The sequence below is a fragment of the Microtus oregoni genome, unplaced genomic scaffold (assembly GCF_018167655.1).
Source record: "Microtus oregoni isolate MIOR12 unplaced genomic scaffold, Mior012 000049F_ref0000343, whole genome shotgun sequence".
Lineage (NCBI taxonomy): Eukaryota > Metazoa > Chordata > Mammalia > Rodentia > Cricetidae > Microtus > Microtus oregoni.
The window spans coordinates 7,930,509-7,940,986 of NW_024543223.1; the positions used below are offsets into that span (position 1 = coordinate 7,930,509).

General features: G+C 49.8%; 1 protein-coding gene across 3 annotated transcripts in view; it reads left to right on the forward strand.

The window, feature by feature from the left end:
- The window catches only part of Stx18 (syntaxin 18), a 116,883-nt gene extending 106,896 nt beyond the window's left edge, over positions 1-9,987 (forward strand). For all 3 annotated transcript variants that reach the window (XM_041636323.1, XM_041636324.1, XM_041636325.1), the window contains 4 exons: positions 5,075-5,133; positions 6,207-6,276; positions 8,262-8,342; positions 9,100-9,987. In XM_041636323.1, the coding sequence (XP_041492257.1) occupies positions 5,075-5,133; positions 6,207-6,276; positions 8,262-8,342; positions 9,100-9,195 (306 nt within the window). In that variant the 3' untranslated portion in view covers positions 9,196-9,987. The remainder of the gene's footprint in view (positions 1-5,074; positions 5,134-6,206; positions 6,277-8,261; positions 8,343-9,099) is intronic.
- The last annotated feature ends 491 nt before the right edge of the window (positions 9,988-10,478 follow it).

Consider the following 10,478-nt stretch of genomic DNA (forward strand, 5'->3'; position numbering starts at 1 on the left):
AGGATGACCAGGAAGTGTAGGCGGGCTGAGGTACGTCTGAGTTCCCTGTTCCCGGCTGCCGCAGCACTCACTCACCACAGTGATGTTTCACTTGGTGCCCAGATCGAAACTCTGTGCTGCTTGGTTAGCTCGCAAACAAAGGGCCCACCCTGCTTGCTGCAGGCAGGCTATGAAGACAAAAGCTGGACCTCACTCTTTTATGTCCACCATTCTTCATAAAGGAGATGGCCAGAATACTCACAGGGTTTGCCAGAGGACTCTGCTTTTCTCCTGGAGCAGTGATGAGCCCCAAAGGTCGGTTAACCTTTGCAGGCATATGGAAGGTAGGCCTGAGGAAGCAGACACTGGGTGTCTGCCATCCGATGGCACAGTCCTGCGGTGGAGAACGGACACTAGGACCAGGCAGTCATCTGTGAGTCCTCCTCCTCTTACTAATTACCTGCATAACTTGGGAAGCAAATGAGTCTCAATGGACCTCAAGCTGGTTAGAATGGATGCCCTGCCGAACTGTGGGAAGTCACAATTGAGAGCCACTCAGCACAGCCAGGGAGGCCCTGTGTACAGTTCACATGGCCCACACACAGCTGAAGATGAGTGTCAGGACGTGAGGCTCTCTCAAGACTGTTGGTGCCAGCTTTTATGCCCTCTGTTCCAACCAGACCATTCCCCCAAAAGGCTGGCATTTCAGCCTGCAGTGTTCCCAGTTTGTGTTGTGTTGGTGCAGGTGTGGGGGACGAGGATGTCATGAACTCTTAACAGGCGACTTAATGTTCAGCAAATGACGTTCTTACTGGGATTAATTGCTAAGTGTCATGTTGTCAAGTCTTACTAACTCAAATTAAAAAAACAAACACCCCAAAAACAATGGGAAAGAATACTTTATTGTTGGTTTTACATTGGAAGGTGCTTTAGCAAATTGTGGTCATAGTTCAGAATCAGTTTTGGAACTTTCCCTCGGGGGTCAAATAATGAGTTAAGGCCTATAATGGCAATTTCATTCATTCTTTTAGCCAAAGAAATGGCTGCTACGTGTTGCAGAATGCTACAGGATGTTTATGTACAGTCAGTCTCCAGGTGCGAGTCATGGTACAGGTGGGCGGTGCCTCGAGTTAGCAGAGGTTATATGGCCGGCTGAGTGAGACTCGGTTGTTTTCTAGTCAGACATCAAGGAAATGCTCCCTTTTAGATCCCACTTTACTTTTATGTGCCTCATTCGTTCTATTCAAGTAAAGTCACCTTTATTGATGTGTTCATTGAAGTAACTTTGAAAGTTGTGAATGTGACCTCTTTCTTAAATCTGTATGAAATGTGTCTCTAGCAGGTGCCCGAAGCAGTTCGTGGAACCCAGGCAGCCAGCTGGCATAGCTTTCGTACTGTGGCCCAGCATAGTTCCAGCATCTAGAACATAGGTGTTGTTGGGAGAGTCTTGGTCCTAAGCCCTCACTTATCTTCTCTGGATGATTTGAGATGGGAATACTTCATTGGGCCTTATTCTTATTTTTCTACTCAGGGGCCTTGGCAGTAGTGACTTTCTTTGTAAAACTTAGCAAAGAGGGGTAGATTAAAAACAGGCTTTCTATAAGATATTGCAAATGGATTTGTGTCTTTTAAACAAAGTGTAACTGGAAAGTCTAGCTGGCCAGTAACGGAGTGCAATGGCCAAGGGGGCTATTGCTATTGCTTAGCACACTGTGCTTCCGCCATGGCTGCCCTGAGCACTTCCACCTGTGTTGTGTTGCTTACTCTCATCCACGAGGGAGTATTGCAGGCTCCACTGTGTGATTAGCCATAGACACCTGTTCAGGGTCACCTGACTCTCAAGCCCTAGATCCTTAGGATGATTTTGATAAACCAGGGTTGGTGGGGTACACCTCTTATCTCAACACTTGTGAGGTGAAGGGAGGAAGATTCTCAGGTACACAGAGTTGTGAGCGGGCATGGAGTACATATGAGCCTAAGAGCCTAAGAGGAAAAGATGCTGCTGCATGTCAGCCATCCTTCACAGGGACAAATACCTGAGATCAGCTGCTCAGGACAGGAAAGTTCCACCCGAGTGCATGGTTTCACAGGGTGCTGGTGTGGTCAGTGGCTCCGTTTGCTCTGGGCCTGTGGTGAAACAGCATCGTGGCATGTCTGGGAAGGGCATGGTGGGTAAGAGGTGCTCATCTGACAGCCGCCCCAAGGACATGCCCCTAATGACTTACTTCTGCCAGCTGAACCCAGCCTCAGCTATATCCTTCATCATCCTGAATCAGTCATTGAATAATTCAGCAACTGCACCAAAGCCTTAATAATAACCTCTCATGGCTGGATGTGCCAGCTGGAAACCAACTCTTCATCCATGAGCCTTTTCAGGAGAGAATTCATATCCAAACATAGCACACTAAGTGCTAAGTATCCCTTAGACTATGGCCATATTGCATCTCTGGGCATCTAGATACCCTGTTGTGATGCTGACCACAGAGACCAGGACTTTGGTTCAGCCCCTGTGCCTGGCCCAGTCCTTACTTACGTGAGGAAGCAGTATGACTGCACAGCTAGATTAACCCTAGAGTGTACTATCTGTGAATTTTCCAGAGCCTGACAGTGAAACGGCCAAGAGCCACAGTTGCCCTGTTGAATCTGAGGTCAGACAGAAGAAAGGGACCTGTAGATATCTCACCACTCACTCTACCTGTCTGGAATCTGTCTCCCAGAGAGTACTCATGTAGACAGCATAGTGTTCTAATGACCTAAGTCTTTTTGTTCCCATTTTGGTGACAGAGGCCAAAGGAGAGTGATTAGATTACTCACCTGCCTAAAGGCATACAGCTTCACAGGGGAAAGAACTGGGGTTCCACCTGTGACTTTACACCTCAGGGTCAGGGAAGGGTAAGGCTCACAGCTGTCCACAAAGAAACTGATGGCCACTGAGAAGAGGTTGACTAGCTAGGGCCACCTAACCATGGTTATTTTCCTGAGGCTTCACACCTGGTTTCTATACCCACGGGCTATATGACCAACTGCCCCTGCCACCCATCTCTTGGGGCAGGCTTGCCGTTCAGAAAACCGCCCTGAAACCAGTGCCATTGAACATTCACGGCTGGACCCTGTTAGACTTTAGTAAGTGTTGACCTTGCACTTATTAAGAAAGTGGTCCTCAACCTGTGAGTCACAACCTTTTGGGGGTTGAATAACTCTTTCACGGGGGTCGCCTAAGACCATTGGAAAACACAGATGTTTACATTATGATTCTGACAGTAGCAAAATTACAGTTATGAAGTAGCAATGAAAATAATTTTATGGTTGGGGATCACCACAACATGAGGCACTGTATTAAAGGGTCACAGCATTAGAAAGGTTGAGAAGCACTGGCTTAGGGGAACAGGGTTTGGGGGTTTTGTCTGTTTATTTGTTTTTATTAACTCCGTTTCATCTGACCTGCCCTGTAGTAGAGGCTGCTCTCCACCGGAGCTCCTGCCACTATCAGCACTCTCTTCACCCTTTCCTTAGAGGCTGGCCGTTTCTGAGGTGGCATACTGAACCCCTGGGCGCAGGGAAACCAGAACCAAAAGCTACACCTTGTGCCTGGATGGGAGGAAACCAGAAACAAAACCAGGCAACATTCCAGTAATAAGTCACCTAGACTCATTGGTAATTGTGTTTAGGAACAGTTTCAAAGTAACTAAGGACAAGATTTAAAAGAGCAGAACTATATTTTATCATTAGGGGGGAAAAAGAATAAAATGCCTTCCTGGAAAAAAAGCCTATGCACCCCTAAGGGGATTAGTGCAGGTAAATTAGCACCTACAACTAAAGTAATTCCACATTCTCAGAAATACTGCTCTCCTAAGTCACTGCTGAGCAGACAGTCGACAGCTGATACTTTCTGACTCAGAAGTGAAGGTTTCATTCTCTTAGTCTCTTTGAAGCCTAATGAGAAGAGCCATTAGCAGCGCTGACACCACAGTGCACAAGGCAGCCTCCTCTGCTCAAGCGTCCTGCTGGGAACTGCCCCGCCCATCTGCCCTCCTGAAGCATCGCCATCTCTCATCGGTCTAGGGTAGAGTGAGGCCTCTGTGTTCTGATGAGCAGCCAGGCTTGTGCAGGGCTCAGGGGCTACAGAAGAAAGGTGGCTCTGTCCCTTGAGAGAAGCTGGTTCCTGAACAAGTTAAGAAATGTCACAGTGACACTGCACCAGGGGAACTCCAGAGAAAGTGCTCCCATCTTCTCTGGGGCCAGGCCTTAAATTAACATGGTGCCTGTGCTGTTGTCCCCAGCCAGTGAGAAGAGATGGGAAATGTGACTTGCACTTGCACCCTTTAGAAGTGACAGAGGTGCCATCACGGGTGGGAAGTGCCTGGCTCACAGAGAACATGTACTCTTCTGCCAGCCCAGGCAAGGCCAACAGGAAAACGTTTCATTGATGTCATGGGCAGAGAGAACAGCTCAATGCTGGCAGTCATGTAGCCTGAGGAGTTTTTTCAGAGTCTTCTGGTTGGGGACATCAGGATATGGACTTTAGAGAAAACATTTTAGGACAGGTCAGTATGGAGTAGACTTGGGGCTTATTCTGAGAATATTCTGCAAACCTCTAGCCAGGAGTGCAGCCCTAGTGCTATTGATCACACAAGCTCTTGATCACATAAGACTCTCAAGGTTCACAAGACCGTCACTGTCACAGGCCAAGAAGCCTGCCAGCCTCTGCCTCACAGTCTTCCTCATACCAAGTTTTCTGTCTAAAAATGTTGCCCTAGAGATAGGTGGCAGCAGTTGGCTCCTATAGAAAAGGTGTCTGGGAAGTGCTGAGCCAGCTTCCTCTGTCCAGCAGCTAGAATCAGCTGTTCCTAAGTCCAGACTTGGGAGGGAGAAACTCTGCCAACCACCGCAACAGGCTTGGTCTTTGCGCAGGCTAGCATTTTTCTTTCATAGAGTGTGGTATTTTTCAGAGAATCTTCTGGAAATGCCCTGTGCTAGCCAATAGGATTGGGCTGTGATCCTTAGAAGGTGGGTGGAAGGTCAAAGGTTTCATTCCATATAGCCCCTTTCTTTAGCTCCATCTGATGTCATTCTGAGTATATGTGTTTCTTTGCAGTTTGAACAAGAAAACCAGCGACTCATTGGTGAAATGAACAGCTTATTTGATGAAGTGAGGTGTGTATGTAGCCAATGACTTGATGACCGCTTTTCCAGACACCTGGGGCTTTTTCTATTCTCTTTGGCATCCAAGCACCCATATGTAACTGGGCAGGGCTGGCTCGACCTGTGGGAGACTGGCTACAACAGCAGGCTTGTGGGTGCTGCAATGTGCAGAAGGAGTGGTTGCTAAAGACAGGTCACCCCAAAGTGGGAGCACACCCACAGCACAGGGCTGCTTGGGTGGAGTGGCTGTGAAATGCAGTAGGGCCTTGCGGCAGGTGCTTGCTCCAGTAGTGTCTGCTTCCAGGGGACCAGGCTCACACATCTGGAGGCTCCAGGAAACTCATTCAGGCCTTTGTCCCACAGGAGTGTTGCAGTGCTCTGGAAGCACCTGCTGGATCTTTGTACAGCTCCATCCCATTCACGGTGCAGCCCCTCCCAGCCTGGGGACTTACTTGGGTCAGGGCTACTCCCCTTGGACAGTCCCAGGGGTATTTTGTCCCAAAGGTGTCCAAGGCCTCCCTCTTAGCCTAGCTCCCCCATCCCTACCCACCTTGTTGTGGATAATTGGTCCTTCCCGTCTCCTGTGTGCCATCCCCATTTGTGTGCCTTTCTCCTCCCACTGACTTATAGCTGTGCTGGAGCAGTTAGTTTCAGCTGAGCCAATGTCCACTTTTGGCCCGCACAGCCCAGCCCACCCAGGGTGCTCCAAGCTACAGGAAGCAGGAAAAGGGCTCACCCAGTGTTTCAAGTTGGGCAAGCGCTTAGTTGCTAAACTAGGTGGGATGATCACAGACTGAACTGGAGCATTTTTTTGTCACAGGGAGCTGACTTGAGAGGGAAATGTCCCTTTTTGCAGATGGGCTTTCCAAGTGACAGCGCCTTTTGATTCTCCACCATGCATCACACAGTAGCTAGGCTGTGCCGAGGACTTCCTGTATCTGCCCGGTTCCTCTCCCCATCTGGAGTGGCTGCCCGTCTTCTTTTGTTCTCACCTTGATGGTGAGAACTGCAGGAATGTGGGCCATTCCTCTTAGATTACCAGGAGTTAATAACTGACATGTCACCTTTTCTATTCTTTTTTGAAGGCAAATTGAAGGGAAAGTTGTTGAAATTTCCAGACTCCAAGAGATATTCACCGAAAAAGTTTTGCAACAGGTAAAAAGACCCAGAGGCCCAGCAGTTTTGAGTTTGGGCTCGGACAGAAGCACGAGTGGTGCAGATTAGGCAGCACCATGTTTTGTTAGGCAGCCAAACCACTCAGGAGTACCAGGTAAAGTTTCCTATCACCTCACAGCAACTGTGGCAAATCTGAGGGCTCTGTATGGGGACCCTGATTAGAGCAGAGTAGCCCCTGTAAGCTAGGTATCTGGTGGGTAGGAGGGTGCAGTCCAGGGCTGGGAATCAGGAGCCCCTCCACACCATTGCTCCCTATCTGTAGAAAGGGAAGAAACGGAGGGCTGCTGCCCCACAAGTGTATAATGGAGAGCAGCTTTGGTCCACAGTGCTCCAGAAATTAGATAGTCTCTTAGCCAGCCCATGCTGCCTTGGGGACACAGTCTGATGGTGGTAGGGCTGCTCCAGGCGACCTTAGGACTTCAGTGTCCATGGACTGTAGAAGACTTTGGGGAGAACACCTCTCTCTGTCTCTGGGCTGCTGGCTCACTCACAATGCAATGCCTGAACCTCACAACAGAGTTGAGTCAACATGCACATGCATGAAGTGGAAGCTAAGGACTCTTCACAGGTTTCTTATAGATCTATCTACCCAAGCCATGTGTGTGGAGGTCATGAAGCCTGGAGACAGGCTTTGTGCAGACACCTCGGCTTGATGGCGTCAGCTGCATCACACAGGAAGCCATCAAAGCAATCTCCTCCCGGCCTAGCATCTTGCTGTGAGGAGAGCTCACCTTGGATGAAACACCCAGGATGTTGCAGGGTGATCAGGCTTCAGTCTGGACACTCTACCCTGTGTGCTGTGGCCATTTCCTAAGCCCTGTTCCCTGTCTGAAGTAGAGCTGGTGAGCCCCGCCTTACTCTCAGACAACAAATAGGACCACTGACCTACCTGGCCTACGCCAGGCCTTGTGATGGGACTCTAACCAAGCCAGGCGGTGCCCTGCTTTGGTAACAGCACACATGCCACTAGAATACGTCCTCTACATGGTACTCCAGTGACACGGTCGCAAGTACCCAGCCGACTACCAAGAGAGGCCAGCTGCCACAGCAGTCACTGCACCAGAGGCTGGGCAAACAGCCCCACTGAGAGACAAGAGAGCTGCCTCAGGGGAGGTGATGTGATTTAGGGGGTTGCTGCCCCTCTAGAATCCAGCCAAGGGCCTCTTGGACTTCCATGTTAGGGGCTGTTTATGGCAAACCTCTCAGCTCCTGATCTGATATTCTCCACCGGGGTGTCACTACCCATGTGTCCTGGTCCATGTGCACTCCAGTAATGACACTGCTAGGAACTGGGTGGTTGAAGCCAGATTTCCATTCTGCAGCATTTCATCAGGCAGGGCTCCCTAAAAACCCACAGTAGGGCACACCTCCCTCAGCAGGGAGATCAAAGGCAGTGTGGTAGGGTCTCCTATAGCATGGTCTCATGAGCCAGGACCAGCAGCCCCACTTCCATGTTCTCTCAGCATCTGTCCGTGGCATTTGTCACCAACAATTCATATATTTAACTCTTATCCCATTAGCAGTGTGTTGAACCATGTTGTTTGGGTGGCTAGTGTGTTTCAAAGTCTGGACCATTTCGAAGCTGACTTCTAGACCTTATGAAGAATAAATGGAATGCTTGGTGGGAGTGGCCAGTCCAGAATCAGCAGATCATGTTTGTCCTTGTCACTTGACAGGTGACACCTGAGAGGTGATAGGTAGCAGACAGTGCAGGCTCTACGGCCCAACAAAAGCCTTATTCTAGTCCTGCCACTCACACTGTGTGGCCTCCTATAAGCTCGTAAACATTTCTGAGCCATGAGTTTCCCTTCTTCTTTGGGTTGGGTGGTACCTACCTGTCAGGTGAGCATTCCAAGGCTGTATATGCACAGCCTCTAGAACTAGAAACATGGCAGCAACTACTTGCAGGAGGATAACTTCTTGGTTGGGAGGAGATGACTGGGTTTATCTGACACTTTCCATAGGAAACCGAGATCGACAACATTCACCAGTTAGTTGTGGGGGCAACGGAAAACATCAAGGAAGGCAATGAAGACATCCGAGAGGTGGGTACCTGGGGCTCTCGGGTCTGATTTGGCACATCACTGTGTCCCAGCAGCCGAGTCTCACTGGTGAGGCTGTCCAAGAGCACTGTGTAGAGCTCAGGGCCCATCCTGCAGCTGTAGCCATGGTGTATGGTCAGGGCCAGCCTAAGAGCATGTATTCAGAAGACTTGCTGGCTTACTTTCAGCTCATTCTCAAGAGAAAGTAGTTCCTGGCCCTGTAAGAACAGTATAGGTGGGAGAACATCCAAGTTGGGCCAAGACAATCCGAAAACAAGGATAAGCCCACTGAGGGCAAGAGCCCAGAAACTGTCTGGAGGGCATCTGGCCCTCTGAAACTCAGACCTCCTAGTAGGCCCATTACAAGACAAGAGCATCACTGGGAAACCTGAGTAGTCTGTGGGGAGTTGAGTCCTGGGAGGTCAGGCTCTGCCCACCCGAAGAGGATGAAGGGTAAGAGCTCAGTGTAAAGGTACTTGCTGCCATACAGGGCAACTTAATTTTGATTCCTGAAATCCCATGGTAGAAGCACAGAATTAATGTGGCCTTACACCCCACGCACACCATGACATGCATTCCCACCTGCCCAGAGACAGAGAGAAATGTAATTTTAAAATGGATTGCAAGGCATGTGTTTTCTGTCAGGTCTCCATGCATGGTGGCTTTTGTTCCTGCTTAAGCCACCTATCTAGGGCATTCATAGAGGTATACATGGAAGGGTAGGTACCTAGCTCTCTGACACCTGTGCTCCTTCTACCAGGCCATCAAAAACAACGCCGGCTTCCGAGTGTGGATCCTCTTCTTCCTTGTGATGTGCTCCTTCTCCTTGCTCTTTCTTGACTGGTATGATAGCTAGCCCACAAGAGCTGCACCTGTGCCTCCTGCTGCCTCAGACACCACATGCCAGCATGTGTCTCATCTGCTGCGCAGCTGTGTAAGGTCCAAGGGCTGGGGAGACGTGGCCCCCAAGCCGATATTTGGAACCTATGAGACCGTGGAAATGCATCGATTGAAAGTGCCCTAGACAGTCTTCAGGGGCAGAGGGTAATGGGGCTAGGCAGTCAGGGGCTGCACCTCCAGGAGAGACCACAAGCACGGCGGGGCAGAGCAGGGCAGGGATCTGACACACCTGCTATCCCCATTACAATGCTTGGGACCTTGTCTCCTGCCCTTCCCACACCAGTAGCTTCAGGGAAGAACAGACCTAATGTTTCTAAAGTCATTGGTTCTTATTTCCTTATGGCGTCTAATATGTGCCGCTACGTGGCCATTTTGTCATAGAAAATCATTCACATCTGCCTTGTCAAGCTAATAAATGCAATTACAGCCACTTATTGCAGTCAGTGAGTCTCCACCGAGCAGCTCTGGATGCCACCTGGCCGGACAGGCACTCTGGTGCCCTCCACTCTCTCTCCTGCCCTGGCTCCCAGCATGTGAACAGCAAAGCCAGGGCCTAGGTCATGTGAAACCTGGCTTCCTGCCACTGGCTCTCAGAAGCTTGTGTTCCAAGAAGGGTGTGGATTTCAGAAGAACAGGCCTTCTGCCACTGTCCCTGCACACTTTCCCCTCCAGAAGAGGCTGTGTGGTTGCCTGTTGAGAGCTAGAAGTGTACAGGACACAGCTGCATCTTTGCACAGATTTATCCTGGTGTCACTCAATTCCTCCTGAAGCGCATGAGTACAGACAGTTCAGTGTGCAGCTAGGTACCCACGAGCTCTTTATTTGCAGGGAATGTGAGAAGGTACATTGGGAGGATCCACAGTGGGTAAAGGGCTGCTACTAGAAAGCACAGTGGGGCTTGCCTGCTGCACTCATGGTTGGGAGTCAGATCCCTCTGCAGGACAAGCTTTGGCACGCGTTTATTGCTCTTTGTGCATTCCTCACAGCTTCCCAACGCCCTTCAAGCACATGACTGTGTGACCCCGCCACTCCCCAGCCCCGTGCTGAGCTCATGGTCTTTGTTTTGGAGCACCCCAACAATAAAATATTCTGTCTCAGTAGCACACCTCAGGGAACAACAGTGTGGCTGACGGTGGCCACCATGCTGGTTCACAAAGAATCTCACACTATTTGCCATCTATTTCTGACCTACTAAGGAACACTGAAACTTCTGACATACCCACTAGAAACAACACATTC